At 44.8% G+C, this 22,448-nt stretch overlaps 1 protein-coding gene across 3 annotated transcripts in view; it reads left to right on the top strand.

Moving 5' to 3' along the window:
- The window catches only part of NSMAF (neutral sphingomyelinase activation associated factor), a 62,851-nt gene that overhangs the window by 35,215 nt on the left and 5,188 nt on the right, over positions 1–22,448 (top strand). For 2 of the 3 annotated variants that reach the window (XM_058699645.1, XM_058699646.1), the window contains exons 10-26: positions 2,840–2,969; positions 5,591–5,662; positions 6,015–6,123; positions 8,549–8,725; positions 10,140–10,219; positions 10,773–10,863; positions 10,959–11,022; positions 11,994–12,045; positions 12,163–12,283; positions 12,692–12,823; positions 13,598–13,640; positions 14,189–14,352; positions 15,851–15,959; positions 17,289–17,347; positions 19,874–19,941; positions 20,759–20,826; positions 21,252–21,375. In XM_058699645.1, the coding sequence (XP_058555628.1) occupies positions 2,840–2,969; positions 5,591–5,662; positions 6,015–6,123; positions 8,549–8,725; positions 10,140–10,219; positions 10,773–10,863; positions 10,959–11,022; positions 11,994–12,045; positions 12,163–12,283; positions 12,692–12,823; positions 13,598–13,640; positions 14,189–14,352; positions 15,851–15,959; positions 17,289–17,347; positions 19,874–19,941; positions 20,759–20,826; positions 21,252–21,375 (1,663 nt within the window). The other variant, XM_058699647.1, reaches the window with a different exon arrangement.

The raw sequence follows: 22,448 nt of genomic DNA, 5'->3' as shown, positions 1-22,448 counted from the left end.
ATGGCCTCTCCTGCCCATAAGACCTGATCTTATGGTCTTATATTATATTTCTATATCTAGCATGAAGCCCATAACCGCGGTGTTCTTATTTTTGCTTCAAAAAAAAAAAAAAATCATTTGATTTTTAAAAGAATTTAGCTACGTACATGTGTGTATGTAAACTAAATATACAGAAAAATACATCTTGTTCCATATACTCAGATATTTAAACATGTACTCATTCTGCAACTCCAGTGTGTTTAATCTAGTCTCATTTCTCCTCGGGTTGAAGAACTTTCTGTCACATTTCTTGTAGTGCAGTCCTGTTCAGTGATTTCTTTCGGAGTAGGTCTCTCTGAATATATCTTTATTTCCCCTTCATTTCTGAAGGGCATTTTTGTTGGATATGGAATTCTGGGTTGGTTTTCTTGTCACTATTTTAAAGAATTCTGTTCTCTTGTATGTTGGTGTCCCCTGTTTGCTGTGAAGTCACGTCATGTGTTGTCCTGTTGCCTGCATGTAAGGTGTAGTTTTCTCTGTGCTCATCCTGCCTGGGGACCTCACGGTTTGGGGGTAACATGAGTCTAGAACCCGTGTCTCTCGTCGGTTCTTCCGCATTCTCTCCCTCAGTGTTTCTTCTGCCCCATCTTCAGTCTCTTCCCCTGGAACTGGAGTTATGCCTATGTCAGTGTGTTTTGTATATTCCCTCAGCTGTCAGATACTCTGTTCTGTTCTGTTTTTTTTTTTTTTTTTTTTTTTTTTTATCATTTTGTTTCAGGCCACTTTTTATTCACCCATTTTCAGCCTGACCCGACTTCTTCCCTGCTATCTCCGGTCTGTTCAGCTTGTTTAATTAATTCTTCATTTCTCCCATCCAGATTTTTCATTCCTAGCATTTCTTCTTGGTTCTTTCTCCTAGTTTTGATTCCTCCGGTGAAATTCCCTTTGTCTTCACACATGTTCTTCATCTTCTAGATATTTAGCGTGTTTATGATCTTGAAGTCTCCCTGTGGTGGATCCAACCTTGAGTCATCTTCCATTGAATCTTTTCACTCAGGAGCATGGGTCATGTTTTCTGGATTCTTTGTGTTTCTTGTAACTTGTTACCGTATGCTGAGTGTTGGGTTTTAAAAAGAACTGTGGAGACTGAACTAAATACTATTTACCTCCAAAAGTAGTTGTGCGCCCCCTTCTTCTGTCCGGCCACCTGTGCTGAGGCTCTGACAGGGTGCTGACCATGTGACCCCTGATCGAGGGGGGTCAGGGCTTCACTGCAGCCCTCGTTCCATTCCCCGTCTCTGCTGCGGGCGATTGAGACTTCCTTCCGGCAGGGCTTGGGATCCGAGCCCTCAGAGGATCCCTAGAGCCATCTTTATGCCATGGAGCTGAACCACCTGCTTTCGGAGCCGGGGGCAACCTCCGTCTGCTTTCCCCCCGGTTGGCAGCATCTTTGCACCTCCACTCTCAGTCCTGACTCTGCCTTCTGCTTCCCTGCAGACCTCTCTCCATCCCTCAGCCCTTCCCCTTCTAACACAGGTCATTCCTCTTCCCACCACCCAGCTGTTTCTCTCTTCTTTTAGGTTTCTTTGCATCTAAGCTTTCTGATGGCTTTGTAAAAGGCTTGTGTAGCCCTCCAGCTGGTTTTTGTGGTGAGGGTGAGAGCTCTGAGGTCCCCTTGACTTCTCAAGGAACCTCAAGTCTGTCCCGCGGGCTTTTGTCCCATTGTTACTTGCAGGGGAGATTTTTTTTTTAATATTTATGTATTTTTGAGAGAGAGACAGAGAGCCCATGTGTGCACATGTGCAGGGGAGGGGCAGAGAGAGAGGGAGACGGGGGATCCGAAGCAGGCTCCCCGCCGTCAGCACGGAGCCCTGCACGGGGCTCAAACCCACGAATCAGGAGACGATGACCTGAAGCTGAAGTCAGATGCTTAACCGTCTGAGCCACCAAGATGCCCCAGGGAAGATTTATTTTTATCCCAGTTACTTTTACAAAGGAATTGCTTTAAAATATCGATGACATGGTTGTTTCCCCTCTATTTTGTTTTAATTAGTAAAAAAAAAAAAAAAAAAAAAAAAGGAAAATGGGCTTTTTTGACTAAACGATTTAGGAGGAGATAGTGGAAAAATCATGTGTGACTGGTTTTTCTGCAGTAAATCCACAAAAGAACTACCTTGGAACTGACATACAAGTGATTGTAATTATATACTCATAGCCTCCTAAAGTAGAATGTGAAGTAAATGCCATTTACTCCAGAAGACTTATGGGACTATAAAAATAGGGCTTAGTGGCCCCCAAATAGCAAAATACGTTAATCTAAGAATAGTTTCAGGGCACCTGGGTGGTTCAGTCAGTTGAGCGCCCGACTGTTTTGGTTCTAGTTATGATCTCATGGTTGTGGGATCGAGCCCTGCGTCAGGCTCTTTGCTGAGAGCACTGAGTCTGCTTGGGATTCTCTGTCCCTCTCTCACTGTCCCTCTGCCGTGCGCACTCTCTCTCACAAAATAAATAAACTTAAAAATAACGGTTTCAAGGCCAGTTTATGTTGGGAGGAAGAAGAGTTGAGCTATAAGGGATTATTTAGTATAATTTACTTGTCTGTTTTCTATGATACATAAGTTCATCTGTTGTTTTTTTCTAAGTTTTCATTATGCCATTTAAAAGAATGTCAGGGTTTTGTTTGTGTAAAGAATGCCCGTTTGATTTAAGCGACCAATTTAGATTACCGTTGTTCTTGTATTAAATGTTGTGTTTAGACACCTCGTGCATAGTCAGGCTATAGCTCCCTTAGAGAAAGTTAAACCTAGAAATTAGATTGATTTCTGATTTTTCTCGCTTTTGCTGCAAACTGTATTGTCAGATTCCAGAGTGTTTCTGAAAAGCTGCACATGGAATGCCAGGCAGAAATGGTGACCCCGCTGGTGACGAACCCTGGACACGTGTGCATCACGGACACAAACCTGTATTTCCAGCCTCTCAACGGCCACCCGGTGAGGAAGGACACAGGGTCAGCGGGACGGCTGTGTTAGCACCAGACTACTCACCCTCCCTGTGAGCCTGACCTCGCGGTTACAGTGTTCCCCTGTCCTGGCGAGGATCAGAATCCGCCCCCTCCCCTCCAGCAGCTGCGTGTTTAACAGGCCTCCCTGTGTCATCTCGAGGCCTGCTCATCCAGATCTGAGCTCTTCTGATGTCTTTTCCGTAATTTGGGGATCACTTGTTCTCAGTGCGGTGAAAAGAAACCCTGCCCCTCCCACTTTTAGTGAAGAGTCAGTGGAGGTTTGTTACAGCTTTCTACTCGGAAGCACTTCGAGAAATGGATGTTTTCTGTACATCTGTTTATGCGTTTGTATATGCGGTATATTTTGTTTTTCTTTAATTAGGAACAAACTCAGTAGGTCTCCATACGCAAAGGAGCGAACGAAGTGGCCCTCTGCCAGCTAGCGCGGGGTGTGTGTGCGGATGCTGGAATGGGGCAGCTGTAGTGCTTCTGCTCTGGAAACAGGCTCCTCTTTCACAATGACTTTAGGCTTACTGGGCCAGAAAGTGAACTTGAACTCAGATTTTCACACTAAAGTTTGTAAAGATTTGTAGCTTTCTCTGGATCTCACCCCTTTTTGGCCTGGTTCATTAGAAGAACAGAAATCCTAATACACCATGATAAGACAGTCGGACCATTTGGTGCGACTTTCAGCTTAAAGAACGTGTTTTCTGTCGTAGGAGGCTGCATCCTGGAAATTCTCCAGGCTGGTCACTCAGTCACTATGTCACTAAAACATCTAACACTTTTAGGGGCGCCTGGGTGGCGCAGTCGGTTAAGCGTCCGACTTCAGCCAGGTCACGATCTCGCGGTCCGTGAGTTCGAGCCCCGCGTCAGGCTCTGGGCTGATGGCTCGGAGCCTGGAGCCTGTTTCCGATCTGTGTCTCCCTCTCTCTGCCCCTCCCCCGTTCATGCTCTGTCTCTCTCTGTCCAAAAATAAATAAAAAAACGTTGAAAAAAATTTAAAAAAAAAAAAAAAAAAAAAAAACATCTAACACTTTTGTGTGAAAAGTGGTGCTATGACAATTTTGTCCACCAGGTGGCGGGGCACCCTCACCGAGCCCTGCAGTAGACCCTACGCATTGCTGATGGGCGTTCTCTCCTGGTGTAATACTTGGCTTGGCCGCTACTGTTACTGTGGCTTGGGTCCAAAACTGTAGGAAAATATCTGAGTATGTGCCATAGCTTGAGAATCCACAGTATGAGCATACATCCCCTCCCAAATCTCTGGGCTAGGATCCTTGACCAGTCTTCAGGCAGTTTCCACAGTTGCGCATCCTGGCCTCTGTGGGCTCCTCTTCCCTCTCGCTCAGGAAAAGCACGGATGTGTCACCTTTTAGCCAATCTCCGTGGCTTTTTTTTTTTTAAGTTTATTTATTGATTTTGAGGGGGAGGGAGAGGGAGAGGGAGAGAGAGTGGGGGAGGAGCACAGAGACAAGGAGAGAGAGAATCCCAAGCAGGCTCTGCCCTGTCAGCATGGAGTCGGACGTGGGGCTCAGTCCCATGACCTGTGAGACCATGACCTGAGCTGAAACCCAGAACGGAACCCAGGGTCGGAGGCTTAACTGACTGAGCCGCCCAGGGACCCCTCAGTGGCTTTTCTAACCTTGGTCTCCCCTTACTAGTGTTTTAAGCCTTTAGAGAAGCAAGAAAATATTCGTCCTCATAAAGAACAAAACTTTTAGAGGACCTGCTTAATAGTGTAGTTGTTTATGAGCCTTAACACAATGTAGTTTTTACAGAAATAAAGATGATTACAGAAATAAAAAGATGTACTGTGTCAGTTGTAAGCAAACCATTGATCTATAAAAAGCAAAATTCCTGAGAAGTTACCTGTACCAGCACGTTAATATTCCTTGTCACTCAGCAGCAGCCTGGCAGTATCCTGAGCGATAGATTAGCGCATTTATCATATTTTGGGTACTGAGTGAAGGTAACAGAACTTGTCCAAGGTCATAAAGTTCGTGAAAAAGGGCAGACCAGGGGCACCTGGGTGGCTCAGTTGGTTGGACATCCGACTTCGGCTCAGGTCACGATCTCACAGCTCGTGAGTTCGAGCCCCATATCCAGCTCTGTGCTGACAGCTCAGAGCCTGGAGCCTGCTTCGGATTCTGTGCCTCCCACTCTCTCTGTCTCTGCCCTGCTCGTGCTCTGTCTCTCCTTCAAAATTAAATCAACATTTTAAAAACAAATAAAAACAAAAAAAGGAAAAGAAAAAGGGCAGAGCAGCATGTAAAACCAGAAGTGGAGAGAGTGCGTCTGTGTGCCTGTGTGGGAGATGGGCAGAGAGAGAAGGTGAGAGAGAACCCCAAGCCGGCTCCACACTGTCGGCAACAGAGCCCGAAGTGGGGCTCGATCCCACGAACTGTGAGATAATGACCTGAGCTGAAACCAAGATGCTCAACTGACTGAGCCACCCAGGCGCCCCATAAAATCTCCCTTTCCAGTTGTTCACATGTAACGCTTTGGAAAAGCAAGATTTGGCCCTTTTTTTCACCTTTCTGATACTAAAGGACAGCTTCTAATTGTGTCAGAGTGTTGATGTCTGAAGCTGCCTTTCTACTTTTAAAGAAACCCGTGGTGCAGATAACACTCCAGGATGTCCGCCGCATTTACAAGAGGAGACATGGCCTCATGCCTTTGGTGAGTGTCCAAAGTGTCCCTTCTGGGTGGAGGACTGTCATGTCTTCAGTTTAGCCAGTGGTCTCTCCGCTTGTACACACCCAGGGCGTGATTGAAAAGTGCGGGTATGTTGTCATAAGCACATTGACTCTGAGTCTTTCTTTCAGATGAGCTGTGTGCGTGCGCACACACACACACACACACACACACGTCACTAAATCAAATTTGTATGTGGAGATTATAAATAAATAAGACCTACAGATAAAAAATAGAAATGTTTAATTGAAAGGCTTTTGTACTCACGTAGCTTGTTTTGAGATTGCAGGGTAAATACAACGCTATTTACTTTACTGTTTTCTTTCTGAATTTACAGGGCTTGGAAGTGTTTTGCACCGAAGATGACCTCTGTTCTGACATCTACCTGAAGTTCTATGAACCTCAAGACAGAGATGACCTCTATTTTTATATTGCCACGTATCTAGGTTTGGTGCTCACCCTTCATTGTATCTATTCCTTCTATTCTGTTTATCTTCTAGTTCAACTCCTAAGTGCCTGGGGTAGGAAGTAAGAAGCTTGCTGTATGTAGAATCCCCTTTCCGGGTCTGCTTGGTTCTCCTCAGCAGGGACTGTGGCTGGCAGAATGGCCTTCCAAAAACCGAGGGAGATAGAAGTGAAACTTGGTAATAGCTCATGCCAATTGCATCTTTTAAAAACTCTTGATAAATACATTTAAATGTTTTTTACATTTTAACACCTCCCACGTTGAATGAATTCTAAAGAATCCATCTAATTGTTTTTTATGTTCATTCATGTCTTGTATTCGTTTATGAAAACCAAGACTTGGTTTCTTAATATGAGGCTGTGAGTTACCCAGTCATGTGTCTGTGAGCGTTAGCTGTGGTCTTAATCGCAGAGCTGAAAAACAGCACCGAAGGTGCACATGAGCCTTTTGTACTCAGTACAATACTATGGGACTTGATCTGCTTTTTTAATTTTATTTAAAAACATTTTTCTTAACGTTTATTTATTATTGAGAGACAGACACAGAGGGTGAGTGGGAAGGGGTAGAGAGAGAGAGAGGGAGACACAGAATCTGAAGCAGGCTCCAGGCTCCGAGCTGTCCCCACAGAGCCTGATGCAGGACTCAAACCCACAAACCATGAAATCATGACCTGAGCCGAAGTCGGATGCTTAGCCGACTTGATTTGCTTTTAATTAATATTTCCTCAGTCTTCCATAAAAATGTGAATTTTCCCACCTTTGTTAGAAAGAACACCTATATTTTTCTTTTTAGGCATAAACGATATGAAGTTGTCTACGGTTCAGTTGAGTTATTCTTGTTTACAGAGTTGTCTGTAAACCATAAAAACTACAATGGGTTGATTTTCAAAAATAGATGTTGGGCTTTTGTGAATGCCATCTTAATTTTGTTTGCTGCTTTTACTTCCTTGGAAGTGGAATTTTCCCTCAAAGAAGAATCGTTTATTTTCAATAAGAAATATATTTTATTTTCTAGTAGGTTTAGAGTTCATTTTTTTTCTTCTCACATTAAGCTCTTACGTTTAATTTAATGCCTAAGTATAGCTCTGATATGAGGTGACTGTTATTTCTTGCCTCCTGATTAATTTTTTTTTTCATTTTATTTCTCTAACTATTTAACAAGATTACAACAAAAAACTCAACTTTCATGGTGAGTCCTCAAATCTCAAGTCAAGGAACTTGCCATGACCTAAAAACCTGTCTTCTGTAAATCTTCCTTATTCTCTCTGGTATTATTCCTCAGGTTGGTCAGACTTTCTCTGAGGTGTTCTGAGTGTGGGAAATGAGAAGAAGAAGCATTTTGATTTTTTTAACCCCTTTCCTCTTAGCTGGTCGGAGAAGCAACGTGGTGAAAGTAAATAGTAAATATTGAGCCAGCAGATGACTTAGATAAGTGGCTTGGTGCAGCCAGCAACAGGTCGACAGCAGAATTTTCTCAACAAAAGAGAGCAGTCAGTCACTTTATGCTCTCTGAGAGGAAAGCTATCCTTGGTGCCACATACTGATTCCAAGTTTCCTGAGGTGTTCTGGGCGGCGGAGGGGGTGGCCCTTCTGGCTCTTCTCATTTGAGAAATTAGGTTTTCCTGCCGGAGACCTTTTTCTCCTTCAGCCTTGCTCCTCACCCGCATACATAATGCACAGGCATTGGCAAAGCAGCTGTCGTACACCTCTTCCTAATCTAAAAGAAGACTGAAAGATTATTTTTGTTTTGATTGCATAAAAAAATGGAGGAAATAAGCTTTTACGAGCGGCCATGGCTTCTTTAGGGCGTTAAAACTCAAGCGCTTTGTGTATGTGGCAGACTATATATAATATAGTAAGTATTATGCATTACCATGTAATTTACATATTTGCTCCATACCTTCCTATTTGTTTTCTTTCATATATCTGATACATAAGTATGTTTTATACCATATATGTGATAATATTCCCTCCTGGATCTTGGAGATAGTCACGCAACACAACGGCCGTTTGGTGAAAACCAGCCATAGCCTCCTTTTCGTTTTCTTTCTTTTTAAAAAAAAAAATTTTTTTTTTTATGTTCATTTATGTTTGAGAGACAGGGAGCGTGAGCGGGGGAGGGGCTTAGAGAGAGGGAGGCACAGAATCGGAAGCAGGCCCCAGGCTCCGAGCCGTCTGCCCAGAGCCCGACGCGGGGCTCGAACCCACAAACCGTGAGATCATGACCTGAGCCGAGGTCGGGCGCCCAACCGACGGAGCCGCCCGGGCGCCCCTCCTTTTCTTAAAATGTATTTTTCAAAAACACGTTGAAGGGCCTCCGTTGAAAGCTCCTAGCTTTTACACGCTCAGTACCACGTAGCCAGCGCTCGCCCAGCTCGGTGGTGACCGCGGCCCCGTCCTCCTCAGAGCACCACGTCGCGGAGCGCACGGCCGAAAGCTACACCCTGCAGTGGCAGCGCGGGCACCTCTCCAACTACCAGTACCTCCTGCACCTCAACAACCTGGCCGACCGCAGCTGCAACGACCTCTCTCAGTACCCGGTGTTTCCGTGGATAATAAACGATTACTGCAGCGCAGAACTGGGTAATTGCCGCCGCGCTGAGTTTGTAGAGGGAAGAATGAATTCTCACTGAGAATCGTGTTGTGATATGTAAGCACGTTAGAACTCATCTTGATTTTTGGTTTTTTGGTTTTTTTGGTTTTTTTTTTTTTTACTGAAGGTTGCTGATGTCCATTCTGAGACACTGGATAAGTGTTCCATAAATTATATATGGGTTTCATAGGTGTTTTCTCCACTATCTCAATTTTTTTAGTCCTAACAAAAGCCCCTCCCCCCCCCTCCCCCCCCCCCCCCCCCCCCCGCCATACTTTCGGAAAGACCTGCCCAGAAAGTAGGCGGACGATTTGAAGCCAGTTACCAGCATTACCTCTAATTACCACATTAGAAATACTTACGTTTTTCACTTTGAAAATTTGTTCCAGGTTGTCATAGACTTTTAAAATTCACGCTCAAAAATGAGATTGCGAAAAGTAATAATTATTCATTCCAGAACATGTAGAAAATACTGAGATATTTAAAGAAGGAAATAAAAGCCATCAATAATTACATGAATGAGTGGCAACCATTTTAACTTTGTGTATTTATCTCTCAAATTACTTCTAACAAAAATATGATTCTATTATAATTTTATTTTCTAGTATTTCTAAATAACGTACTGTGGGCAGTAAATTCTTTCTGACAGTTGACTGATTGAACCCTCACACTTGAAGGAAATAACAGATTTTCTAAGAATGAGAATTTATTTCTCTGCTAATATTCAGTCCCCAATTCTCAAATTGTGCTATAATAGAAAAATAAGAAAAATAAGGTTGACTATAATTCAAACTTAAACCATAAATCTTGTAGAAGAATACTAGCTTTTAAAATGTGTTTATTTTTGTTGTTTTCCTTGGAATATAGTGTTTTGTTTTGTTTTTTTAATTTGTAGTTCTTTTTTTAAAAAATCAATATTCAGGGCATTTTCAATTAGAGATGCTACTCTTTTTTTTTTAATGTTTATTGAGAAAGAGAGTCACATGCGTTGGTGCACATGGGGGAGGGGCGGGGGGGAGGGGGAGGGGTACCAGAATCCTAAGCAGGCTCCAGGCCCCAGCTGTCAGCACAGAGTCCAACATGGGTCTCAAACTCACGAACCGGGAGAGGATGACCTGAGCTGAAGTCGGACACTTAACCGACTGAGCCACCCAGGCGCCTCTAGAGATGCTACTCTTGAGTGACTGTTGCTAACTTAAAGCTCAGGCTGCAACCGTTACAGCTGCATAAGTAACTATCAGAAACACTAGAATTCTAATGGGTCTGTCTCAGGTTTTTCAAAAACTGTTTGTGGAAATAAATGTGTGCATGTGTATCTGTTGTGTGGGAAGTGAGGTTCTTAAGTATAAGCTTGTTTGCTTTATTTTAAATAATTCATTTTTTAAAACGTATTTATTTTTACAGATTTGTCCAATCCGGGAACGTTCCGGGATCTCAGCAGGCCGGTAGGGGCTCTAAACAAGGAACGGCTGGAAAGACTTCTGGTATGTGGGTTCGGGGATACCCGGCTTCTAAACAACTCCACGAGCCATGGCCTCTGTGTCCATAGTAACGGAAACTCATTTCTCCAAGACTTAGATGAGGACTATGCCGAGTGACCAGAGGATCCACGTCCTATTTCTTCTTACTGTCCTCTCTGCCCGCTGCCTTCCCCCATGGGTTTCGCTGCTCACCCGCCATTTGCATCTTTGGCCTACAATTCAGGAAGCAGGAGTTTACTGATCACTAGTTGACTGATTTATTTTCATGAAGGTGCTCTGGTAAATTGCTCAAGAGATGCATAAAATCCATTCTATTCAATCCAGCCCAGCATTGTTCCCACTGAGCCAAGAAAAGCAAAATACTTATCACAGGAATACTGTGTGTGCGCAGTTTTATTTTCTATTCCTTTTTTTTTTTTTTCCTTCCTTCTATTCCTATTTAAGAGAGAAATTAAGGGATATAATGTATCCATGCCACGAGCTGAGGCTTTTACTACTTGGGTCAGTTGTTACTTTCAGGCCAGCACTTAGCAGGATCTTCTTCCGTGTGTTGTAGAGCCGCTACCAGGAAATGCCAGAGCCAAAGTTCATGTACGGCAGTCACTACTCTTCTCCGGGCTACGTGCTGTTTTACCTTGTTAGGATCGGTAAGGTTCTTTACCCTCGCTCCCAAATGCGGTGTTATTTCACGTGGCGTCTTCGGTGACTCGGTGGTCTCACTTTACTCTGATCTCCCCTCTAGCACCGGAGTACATGCTGTGCCTGCAGAACGGAAGGTTTGATAATGCAGACAGAATGTTCAACAGGTTTGGCCTAATGCTTCCCTTAGCGTGTTTTAAACCCTCTAGTTACAAACGTGCAATGTGTTTGCTTCCAAAAACTGGATACCAAAATGTCAAGAGATGTAAAGAATCACTGATTGGTATATCTTTTCCATTCAGGCTTTTTCTAGTCGTGGGTGTGTGTGTGTGTGTGTGTGTGTGTGTGTGTGTGTGTGTGTGTAACTGTAAGAACTTCTTTTAAATACAGCTTTTGTCCTGCCTGTTGCAGCCGCGTATTAGATGTTGAAGTTTTCCATATTTTCCATATTATTACATGTTCTTCAAAACAGTGATTTTTTAAAATTCCCATATCATATCCTGATGTGTGCCATAATTTAAGTATTTTAGCAGTTTTTCTATTGTTGGACATCTAGACAATTTCTGACATTTTGTTATTCTAATAATACTATTGAATATAATTCCCTTTGAGCATTTAACTTCTTTATTGTAAAGGTAATATTTCCTTGCAAAAAAAAATCAGAAAATATGAAGAAGAAAATTAAGTTCACTTGGCCTCCCACCATGCTGAGATAATATTCATTGTTAATCTTTTCATCTGTGTCTCTCCGATCATTTTTTAAACTGTACGCTTGTTTATTTATAATTCCTTTTTGAAACGAGCTATTACAACGGCTGTGCTAGGTTTTCCGTGTCTAAGCACCGGCCGCTGTGTGTGCAGAGGCTCTCGGCAAGGACTTGGAGACACCCCATCTGGGTCTGTGTCCTTCCCCCGTGTCCCTCCCTGCATGAGCTCAGGGAGGTGTCTCTTCTGTAAAAGGGGATCCTCATACAAAATGTTGAGAATTGTGAGTTAGAGAAGTGAGTCACTGCAGGTAAAGTGTAGACCAACACCTAGCTGCATAGACTGCGATGCGGTTGCTGTTTCACTCACCTGAGCGTTCAGATCAGTTGATTTTTTTTTTTTTTTTTTTTTTTTTTTTTTTTTTTGTATTTAGTATTGCAGAAACTTGGAAAAACTGTTTGGATGGTGCCACAGACTTTAAAGAGGTAAGCGGTTATTAAAGCTAATGATCCACTGGGCTTGTGGTTTCCAACTGCTTGAAAAAATATTCGTTGCTCTTCCTTTCCTTTTTTTTTTTCTTTTTCTTCCCCTGACACTTTCAGTTGATTCCAGAATTCTATGGCGATGATGTCAGCTTTTTAGTTAACAGTCTGAAGTTGGATCTGGGCAAGAGACAAGGAGGGCAGATGGTGGATGATGTTGAACTTCCACCCTGGGCACGGAGTGAGTACCGCCGTGCAAGTACTGAATTACAACAGTTCCTCACCCGGCAGTGCCATTGGAGTATTATTATGTGTAGTTGCCTGGGTGGTTTTAAATGACGGTGTAATTTTCTATGTAAATGAGGCAATACCAGTCCTATTCCAAATCAGAAATGGTCTGTGAGTCTAAGATGCAAAAACATTGATATGTATTTGAAAGACCTAAATGTTGTGAACGTGACTTTTGCCACCCCCCGCTTCCCACCAAACTTTATATTTTATGTGATGGGGGCGGGGTGGGGGTGGGGGGGGACCTCATTAAGAAATATGTACCTCTTGCCTCTCCTAGAAGCTCTGTCTGCATACGGGCAGACAAGAAATGGGAGAAAACAAATGAAGACTGATGTTTTGATCAAGTCTAATCTAATAGGTCCCGAGGACTTTCTCCAGAAGAGCAAAGAGGCGTTGGAAAGCGGTTACGTGTCAGAACACCTTCATGAGTGGATCGATCTAATATTTGGCTACAAGCAAAAAGGCACCGATGCTGTTGGGGCCAATAATGGTACGTGATAGTCTTGGAAAGTTCCTATAGCCTTTGATAAAAGCGAAAGCAAACCCAAAATAAAAAATAAAATAAAAAAAGAAGAGGAAGAAAGAAAAACTGAGGCACTGGTGCGGCAGAAGCATCTGACACCCGCCTCTGGGATCAGACTGAGCCACAGAGGGGGAAGGACTTTTGCCTTTAAGAACATCAACTTTACCATGATCCCGAGAAGTGTTTTTCTACAGCCTTCCAGTTTTAGCATGTACTCTCCATCCCACCCAATAATGTCAAGTAAAACTCAGTCAGTATAGACTAGGAGAGCACCCCCCGTTCCTATGAAGGGCCCCAGAGTGTCTTATTAATTGAGCAGAAAGACAGACGTGGGCAGAATTCCACCTCCTCCTCAGTCTGGTTCTTACCGCCTCCAGGTTTCCGGTGTCGCTCATGAGGGTGGCTGAGCTGAAAGTTCGGGGCAGTGCGGGGTGATTTGTGCTGCCCCGGGGTGGGGGGGGGGGGGGGGGGGGCCTGAAGTGCTGGTGGGGAAACACCCGGAGATAACAGACTGAGCTGCTGATGAGATTTCTGCTCTGCGAGAGATAATAGCCCGAGTTGATATTTATTGCCGTTGGATATTATTAGTCATTTTTGCAAAGTGACCGTCAATTTCTTTGAATAAAAATTTAAAGCTGTTGAGTTTAAAAAAAAAAAAAAAAAAAAAAACAGAACTCTGTACAGCGTGTATATTATCTAAACATGACCTCTTTCAATAGTGTTTTTCATCTCCTTTTTCAGTATTTCATCCGCTGACCTACGAAGGAGGTGTAGACTTGAACAGGTATTTGTATGTCTGTAAGGAGTTTCTACTTAAGTTACAAAATACCTCTTTATCGGGGCACCCGGGTGGCTCAGTCGGTTGAGCGCCTGACTTGATTTCGGCTCAGGTCATGATCCCAGGATCGTGGAAGGAAGCCCCGTGTTGGGCTCTGTGCTCAGCATGGAGCCTGCTTAAGGTTCTCAATCTCTCTCTCTTTCTCTCTTACCCCCCTTCCCTTTCTCCCCTACTTGTACTCTGTGTCTCTCTAAAATAAAAAAAACAAGTACTTCTTTAAATGATTACTGCAGCTCTGTGAATAATAATACTAAGGTACGGAAATTTCACAATGAATAGTATCTTGCATTCACCACTAGGTACATTCCGGAGCCTCAGAAAATGATCGAACAACCTGTAATGAGGCTTCAGCAGTCCTGGCACATAGCTGTTGCTCAACAGCAGCTATGTGAGGGTTAACCTCTCGTGTTGACCTGCATCATTTGACGTTTATGCTTTCAAGAAACTAACTGGAACCTCAAGGTTCACTGCATTATTTGTGTTCTGTCCTAAAGCATTGAGGACCCTGACGAGAAAGTGGCCATGCTAACCCAAATCTTGGAATTTGGGCAGACGCCAAAACAGCTCTTTGTGACGCCCCATCCTCGACGGATCACCCCAAAGTGTAGAAGTTTCTCCCAGACCTGCGGTCATAATGCTCCCCTAGCAGATTCTCCAGGTACGTTTTGTAAAGGGAATAAACGTGAGCACCTTGTGTTGCTCTTTTCTGACGAAGATGTTCCGGAAGATTCTGAAGCGTAGCTGAAGTGGGAGCCGTCGCGTTCCCTGGAGGTGGGTGTGTTCAGCCATCTTACTGCAGTTCAGCCGAGAAACGACTCTGACAAGGCTGGTTTTGTCGCTGTTTTGTGTTTGACTACTGACTTCAGAGAAAACCAAGTTACTTTTATTTTCTGGTAGTGTTACTCACGTCACATGAGACTTGGCAGTACTCTGTTAGCATTCTGCTTCTCTTTCTTCTCTGTGGTTTTCCACGCTGCCGTTCGGTCCTTAGCCGCTCACACGTCCGCGTGGACGCGTCCTGGCCCTGCCGCTTCACCCGGCTCCTCCCGGCTCTGTCCCAGAAATGACTTCCTCCGTCCCGAGTTCTCCTCCTCCTTCCCCACACACAGGTCTTGAGTTCCAGGTGCTTTATTTTCTTTACTGAATTCTTTTTCCTTATTCAGTCATTTGACAGACATTTCCGGAGTCTCTCTCGTGTGCGGGCATGTGCTACGTGCTCAAACTGAACTCGACCCTGCCTGTTCTCACATCTAGTGTTTGGAAAAGGAGGAAAGAATACTCCCCTTTATCCCGTTATCCATGTTGTACATGGCACGTAGGACAGCCTCAAACCCACCGGCTCCCAGAAGGAGTCTGACAGGACGTGGAACATGGGGAGCACAGTCACGTGATTTCTCCTCCTCCGCGCTTGTGCGTCTGTTCCGGACACACACACAGCTTCGGGCTTGTGCACACACAGCTGAGTGCTCCCTCCGGCGTGGAGGCGTGGCTCGCAGGGGCCCTTGAGCCAGGGCTGGCTGGGAGTTCTCTGAGAGGTCATGTCCCGTGGGGTTAAGTCATAGAGACCATAGGACTGTCTTGTGATGCCTCTTAAACCTGTGCCCTGTTTAGTCAGCAGGCTCATACCACTGTCTTGTGATGATTTGAAAGGGTAATTGTGCCAGCCGCTCATAAAACAGGAGGGATGGCCTCGCTGGTCCCGTCCGGGGGCACTTGTAGCTCTGATCGTATGTATCTCTGCTCTTTCTCCCCCTCAAAACCAAAAGGACACCGCAGCATTTTTCGGAAACGGGTTTTTGCAAGATTACTGACAAGGAAGTAGTTACTCAGTCTGTGTTTCCTGAGGTTCCTAAGCTAGGGGCGAGTGAAAACTTTGCAGACGCTGATAAGAGTCTAAAATGACTTCAGTTACCGCGTAGGTACTTTTTAGTCTTTCCCCACAGGATTTTTATCTTACTTAGATTACACATTTTATCATTTTCCCTTGACCAACATGGAGCTGCCTAGCAGGTACATTTCAAAGCAGTTCTATTTCAGTGGGGCATTTTGTTTCCTTGGTCGTTTGATTTTAATAGAAAATATGGTGATTCTGGTATTTGTTGCCTGGGTTGCACGTTAGTAATTGGGTTGACTCACTTAGCAACAATTCAATGTAGTCTCTCCAGGTGAAGAGTCTTTTGAGGACCTGACCGAAGAAAGCAAAACACTGGCCTGGAATAACATCACCAAACTGCAGTTACACGAGCGATATAAAATCCACAAAGAGTAAGAGTGTCTCTGTGCCATCATGGCAGAGGTCGGGGTCTTGGCTTGGGGCCCCCGGTTTTACGTGGAGTCAAGGGGGTGGAAATTCTGTTTCAGTGCTGTCTTGATCGGTTTTTACCCCCCGAAATGTCTGTAGTGATCAGCCATCTGAGGTCAGTGTGGCAAGGGAAACAAAGTTTGGCACAAAATGAATTTATGTCAGCATCCCATGCTGTCCTTTGTACCCCTGGTCTTTCTAGAGCACAGGATGGGGTCTGCAGTCAGCAGGTAGATTTGTGCCTCTCACGCTGGGGCGCACGGCCCCTCTCGGCTTTGATGGTGTGGAGCCGTGGCAGAAGCACAGTGTATCCTCCCCGGGTGTTGAATTTTACGGATATTGTAGGGGAGAATGTGTCTTTGTCAAAAAATTACAACAAATGTGTGTATCGAGAGAGAGAAAGAGATTAAAGTGCTAAGTTCGACAGGAGTTTTCAAAATAACACCTATCCTTTCAAAAAATACGGGCCTGCTGTCAGACCCAGAGGGGTTTCGGGCGTTCAAGACTTCTGCCGTCAGGTCATTCACGCACTGTGCTGGAAAGGCTTGAGAAGCACTGACGTCCCCTCAGCCATCCTGTCACAGATAAGAAAACGCCAGCTCAGGGGTGAGGCCCGCTGTCCTGTCCCACGGACACAGACGTCCCCTCCGACGTGCTGGTGCCACATACACCGTTGGTCATGGGTGGAACTGAATGTGCCACCTACTTGAGACAAGTGGCTTCCTATCAGAGCACAGCCTCCTGAAAAGAAAGCGTCCTGCCTTCCTCATTACAACAGAGGCTTTCCCTTGTCTCAACTTCTCCACGTGACGCACAGAAAGAGGCCTTATCCAAGGCAGTGAATACGCAAAGGGTCCTTTAGGAGGAGATGGCGGAACCAGACAAGGGTGTCATCGGTGAACAGATGCTAGGTAAATTCGACTCCGCCGCGAAGCGAGCGAGCGAGCGTGAAGAAGAGAGGGGTTCAGTAATGTTGGGAGATGGTCCAGGAGAGTGGAACGGAAGGACAGGCATCCCAGCTTTCCAGCTGTCAGGACGGTGTGCGACTTGGAATGTGGCAGCCAGGGAAGCCGGGAGTGGGGATGACTTCTCGCCACGGGCATCGCCCAGACGAAGTGAGAAGCTCCCCGGCGATGATCTGGCGGTGGCGGGTGTCACGGGGGGGACGGATCCGGCAGACAGATGTGACGGGGGGAATCCCAGGAGCTTGGTGAGATGAGATCGGAGACTCGGAAGAGACTCGCGTCTGGCGCACGGTCGATGGTGATTCATCAAAGTCTGTTTTCACACAGGGCGGTTACTGGAATCGCAGTGTCCGGCAACGGCTCCTCCGTCTTCACCACCTCGCAAGGTATGTCTCCTGCCCGAAAGGTGGTTCGCCTGGAAGCGCGAAGCGTCCCAGTCGCGAAGTCTGTTAACTCTCGGTCAGGGGCTCGTACTTGAGTGTGCTGCCTCCCCAGAACGTGAATTTGGAGCAGCTGTGGCGTTTAGCACGCAGCTTCCTCATAGTTTGCCAGAAACGATCACGCAAGTGCCTTTCTGTTGCTGGCGAGGTTTCCCGAAACTTAAGGGACAGAAAGGGCTTGTTTCCCACCTGCTTGCTCGGTGGGGCCCTTTCTGCCTCGGGGCTGGCTGAGGTCCTGAGCCCGGGGCCCGGCAGGGCGCCGCAGTGTCCAGCAGAGGGCGGCCCAGGGCGCGGAGCGTGAAGGGGCGCATTTGCCGCTAAGGTTTTCGTTCTTGTCCGCTGGTATATATTTCAGGGAGTTTGATGTCGATTTCAGCTGGAAACCCCGTTCATACACTGTTAATGTTCTTATGCGTTATCAAAGTAGGTCTTCGCTGTCCTGCTTGTGTTTTACAGCTTGCTCTGACAGAGTTAGTAGCTGGCTGTTTTTTGAGGGTACTTCTTCTTTAGCGTTTTTCAGAGGAAATCCTATTTTTTGTCGCTGGAGGTCAGCAATGGTGCTAACCAGACACCTCCAGATAAACGAGAGTTGCTACGCTCCGGTTCTGCAATTGTGGTTTACTGTCTGTAGCACGTCGTTCCTTTCCCTTCCCAGTACAGTCTCAGGTTTCATGAAACGGAATTTTCCACAAAGTATAGAAAACGATTCTACTGTAGGGGCGCCTGGGTGGCTCAGTCGGTTGAGTGTCCACCTCTTGATTTTGGCTCAGGTCGTGACCCTGGGGTCGTGGGCTGGAGCCGCAAGTTGGCCTCCACCCTGAGCATGGAGCCTGCTTAATAGTGTCTCTCTCTCTCTCTCTCTCTCTCTCTCTCTCTCTCTGTCTGTCTCTCTCTTCCTCTGTCCCTCTCCCCCACTCACATGCTCGCTCTAAAATAGAATAAAAATAAATTTAAAAACATAAAGTGATCGTACTGTAGACCAAAGGGAGTTAACATGCAGGACACGCACCGGGCCCTGTTGGGGTCACGGAGGTGTTGCTCCGGTAGAAGGAAGCCATCCGTGTTTTGCCGGGATCCTGCCCGCTGAATGTGCCAGCATTATAACACAAGACAAATGCTTCAATCAGAGCCTGTGTTCTTAGCCGGATTTGTCTGACATGGTTTGTTAAATCCTTTAGTCCATTGTACTTGTATGACCTTGTAAAACCCTGAGTCTTAGGAGTGTCAAGGCTTTGCACCTCTGAGGTTTTTATTAAGCATTGTATCGCTTCTTTGTGAATTTGACAAATAAAGGAGAAAGAGGGTTCTTTTAAGTCAGAAGCTTTGGTTTTTTTCTGGTTTCTTTCTTCTGTTGATAAAACTTGTATTACTGATTTATACATATCGAGATCACCACCCCAAAGTGACCTTTCTTCCTCCCGTATGTGGTAGATGTGTTTAGTGACGTGAGCGTTCGGCGGGGACCCATCACCTGTGAGCCTGGCTCTTACAGCCGCCTTTGACAGGATCACCCCCAGCATACGCAGGGAACCTTTGGTTTTTGAGAACAGCATCCTTGTCCCCCCAGGCTGGCTTATGGCTTTCTATAGGATGCCCCAAATTAGTGAGCTTTCGTAGACCCTGGGGTGAATACTCAAAAATGCCCAATAGGAGGGGCATTCTTTAGAATCACAAGCACTGTTGGAAAGAGTCTCAGAAGTAATTATGCCCCAAAGGGTGAAGTTCAGGTAATGTGCTCACTCTTCGGGCTTTGTTTCCAAGCTAATCCTGGAGAATTTTCAGTTTTACGAAGTCTCAGGGCTCGTGTGTGTTGGTGTTGCAAAAATTAGGTTGAGAGGTTACCTTTTACTGTACAGAAGAAATTGCCTAAAACTCATTCGGGCCTTTTATTTATCGTGTTATACGTTTACAGATTAGGAAATGAGTTGTTACATGTTTCAAATATGGGGCATTTGGAGCTCATTGTAAGTTTTGTGAATCTTGGTTTTTAAAGAAATTGTTTTGCTACACCTTTATTAGGCAAGGACATTATAATCCCTACTTTATTATCCTTTAGAAAGTTGAGTGGTTCTTCCATAAACGCTAATTCAAGGGTATCACACCCTAACTGGGCTGTTTAAAAAGAAAAAAAAAAAAAAACAGATATTGGCAAGATTTTTGTTTTCATTAATTCAAAATTGCTGTTTTACTTCTCTTTAACTTTTAACTCCTGTCAGTGACTGAGCCAGCTCTGTGTTCAGCCATGCTGAAATGTCAGCAGTGTGCTGGGCCCGTACTGGTATGTTAATTTCCTCGTCCAGGGGTTACAGGTCGCCAGTGCTGTTGCCCAGATGGGCCGCAGATCAGCCCCCCCACCTGCCACCCAGCTCTCCGTAAGAGTGTGCCACTGCCTGCTGGCCTCTGGCTGTTCTTTGTCCTCTGTAAGGGTCAGGAAATCTTTCTCACATGTCTGCCTTCTCGTTATTAAATTAGATTCCACCCTGAAGATGTTTTCTAAGGAATCCAAAATGCTACAAAGAAGTATATCCTTTTCAAATATGGTGAGTTCATTTTACTTTTAAGTCAGCGTCACCATGGAAATTCACGTAGCACTTTGTTTTCAACACACGTATAATGGCATTTCATTTCTCCCCCAGACAATTGGGTTTATTCCTGTGTAGGTGTGCACAGAATGCCTGAGTTAGATTAGTTCTAAGTTCAATTTCAACTTTTTTCAGGGTACCTCTTTCTCATAATACCGTGTTTTCATTTGTAGCCTAGAAAATTTGAAGTACTACTCAGAATTCTCTACTTAATAAATCTGTGCTTTTCCGGAACTATCTAACTAAATGTTTCTGTAGTTTATAAATAACTTGTGTTTCTGAGTTGATAGGACACCTAATACTAGCAAAACCAGTTCTTCTGAAAAAGACACACTTTATTATTCATGTAAACCATCCGAAAGGTTTTGAAATTCCCTAAAGAATTTTTGAAGTCCTCCCTACGCATGGGAAGTGTATGATCCAGAGAGGATTCTTGAGGATAAATAAAGCCCCCACCTCTGCCCACCCCACGATTCACCTGTGTTAGGATTTTCTCTAGCCCAGGGCCACGAGAGCCATCCAAAGCCCCTGAAAATCCTCAGGCTAGACCCGTGTGCACTGCACACACTTTGACCTCCTTTCTTACGTTTGGGAGGAAACTAAGCCTCTGGAATTGGCCGATTGAAAAAAAAAAAAACTCCCTGAATATGAGGAAGGCCAAAATAAGCAGAATGTGAGCATTAATTTGGCAGGCGAGGGCTCCCAAGATAATTTCACCATGTTCGGGATCTGCTGATTATCGTAAACCATTAATGTCAAACCATTTGTATTTCAGGCTTTATCATCTTGTTTGCTTTTGCCAGGAGACGCCACGGTCATCAGTTCTTCGTGGGACAACAACGTGTATGTATCTGCGCGGGCTGCTCGTGTAATCCCTCGCGTGGCCCCGCTGTCTTTGCGGATGAAAGGCAGGAAGGGCCAGGTCTTCCGCTGGGGAGACACTGTGTTATTGTCACATACTACAGAAGGGTAGTGCTGATGGCTTTGACTCTGCATTTGAATCTAATAAGTTCTCCAACTGGACTCTGTTTTCCTTTGTGTGTTAAATGGAGGTGAAAACACAGATGAGCCAGACCTGGAGATTTCTAGCTTTAAATCCAGATTTTGAGTATTTTGGCCTGATAACAGGAGAACAAGTAAATTTGTCATTCTAGTGGGCCTGAGTAAGTAGAGAACTTAAATGATATAATATTCCTTGAATATGTGTTTAAGGGTCTTAAAATTAAGCTGGAATGCTTTTTAATAGTTCTCATTATCTTGTCTGTTAGCTATTTTTATTCTATAGCATTTGGAAGACGCCAGGACACGTTAAGGGGACACGACGATGCCGTTAGTAAGATCTGTTGGCATGACAACCGGCTGTATTCCGCATCGTGGGACTCCACAGTGAAGGTTTGCATAGAATTTCTAGCTTAAAATGTTAGGATAATACAAGTATTATAAACCATTCTGCTGTCTGTTCATGTGCTCAGTCACTTCACTATTTTTCACGAAGTGTATAAGTGATATATAAAGATCCTGAATGTTAATGCCTGTTTGTTTTTTTTTTTTTAATATTAATTTATGTTTAAGGGAGAGAGAGAGCAAGCATGAGCAGGGGACGGGTAGAGAGAGGGGAGACTGAGGATCCAAAGAGGGCTCTGCACTGCTAGCAGAGAGCCCAACGCAGGGCTTGAACTCACGAACTGTGAGATCATGACCTGTGCCAAAGTCGGAAGCTGGATGGACTGAGCCACCCAGGCGCCCCTGCCTGTGTGTGTTTAATGTGTGCACCTCTTAATAGGAAGTCTTCATGACTTTTGTACTGTGCGCTCAACCAGGGGGTTAAATGAGGTGGAACAGTTGGACCCCTGAATCACACAGGTTGGAACTGCTCAGGTCCACTTATATGTGGATTTTTGTTGGTAAATTCATACACTACTGTAAATCTATTTTATGATTTTCTTACCATTTTATGTTCTGTAACCGATTGTAAGATTACAGTCTATAATACATGTAAGATGCAGACTAGGTTAGCTGTTTATGTTGTAAGACTTCCAGTCAACAGTATGCAATCAGTACAGTAGTTAAGTTTGGGGAGAGTCAAAGTTATAAGTAGATTTTCAAGTGCATGGCGTGGGCGGGGGGGAGGGGGTAGGGGTGGTCAGAGCCCTAACCCCTGCATTGTTCAAGGGCCAACTGTATGCAGTAGGAGTCCTCTTATCTCACAGTTTGGACTAGCAGTTAATCAAAAAACATCAAGCTGAAGTGGGGAATCATGAAAAGAGAATGCATTCGACTTAAAGTTAGAACATACAAACGCACACGCCTTCACCATTCTGTCGACGTGGGGCATCCATGGCCTTTGCTTTGGAATCCTGCCCAACTGTCTTGCAGAGACCACACCAGCGTTCACCATCCTGTTTCCAATTTGCATTTATGTAAAAAGCAAGCAGGAACCTAAAACTATTAGAATTCCTTCCGGA

The sequence above is a fragment of the Neofelis nebulosa genome, chromosome 14 (genome assembly GCF_028018385.1).
Source record: "Neofelis nebulosa isolate mNeoNeb1 chromosome 14, mNeoNeb1.pri, whole genome shotgun sequence".
In the NCBI taxonomy this organism is placed as follows: domain Eukaryota; kingdom Metazoa; phylum Chordata; class Mammalia; order Carnivora; family Felidae; genus Neofelis; species Neofelis nebulosa.
Note: the sequence above shows the minus strand (reverse complement) of the source record. Positions and strands in the feature narration are given on the sequence as shown.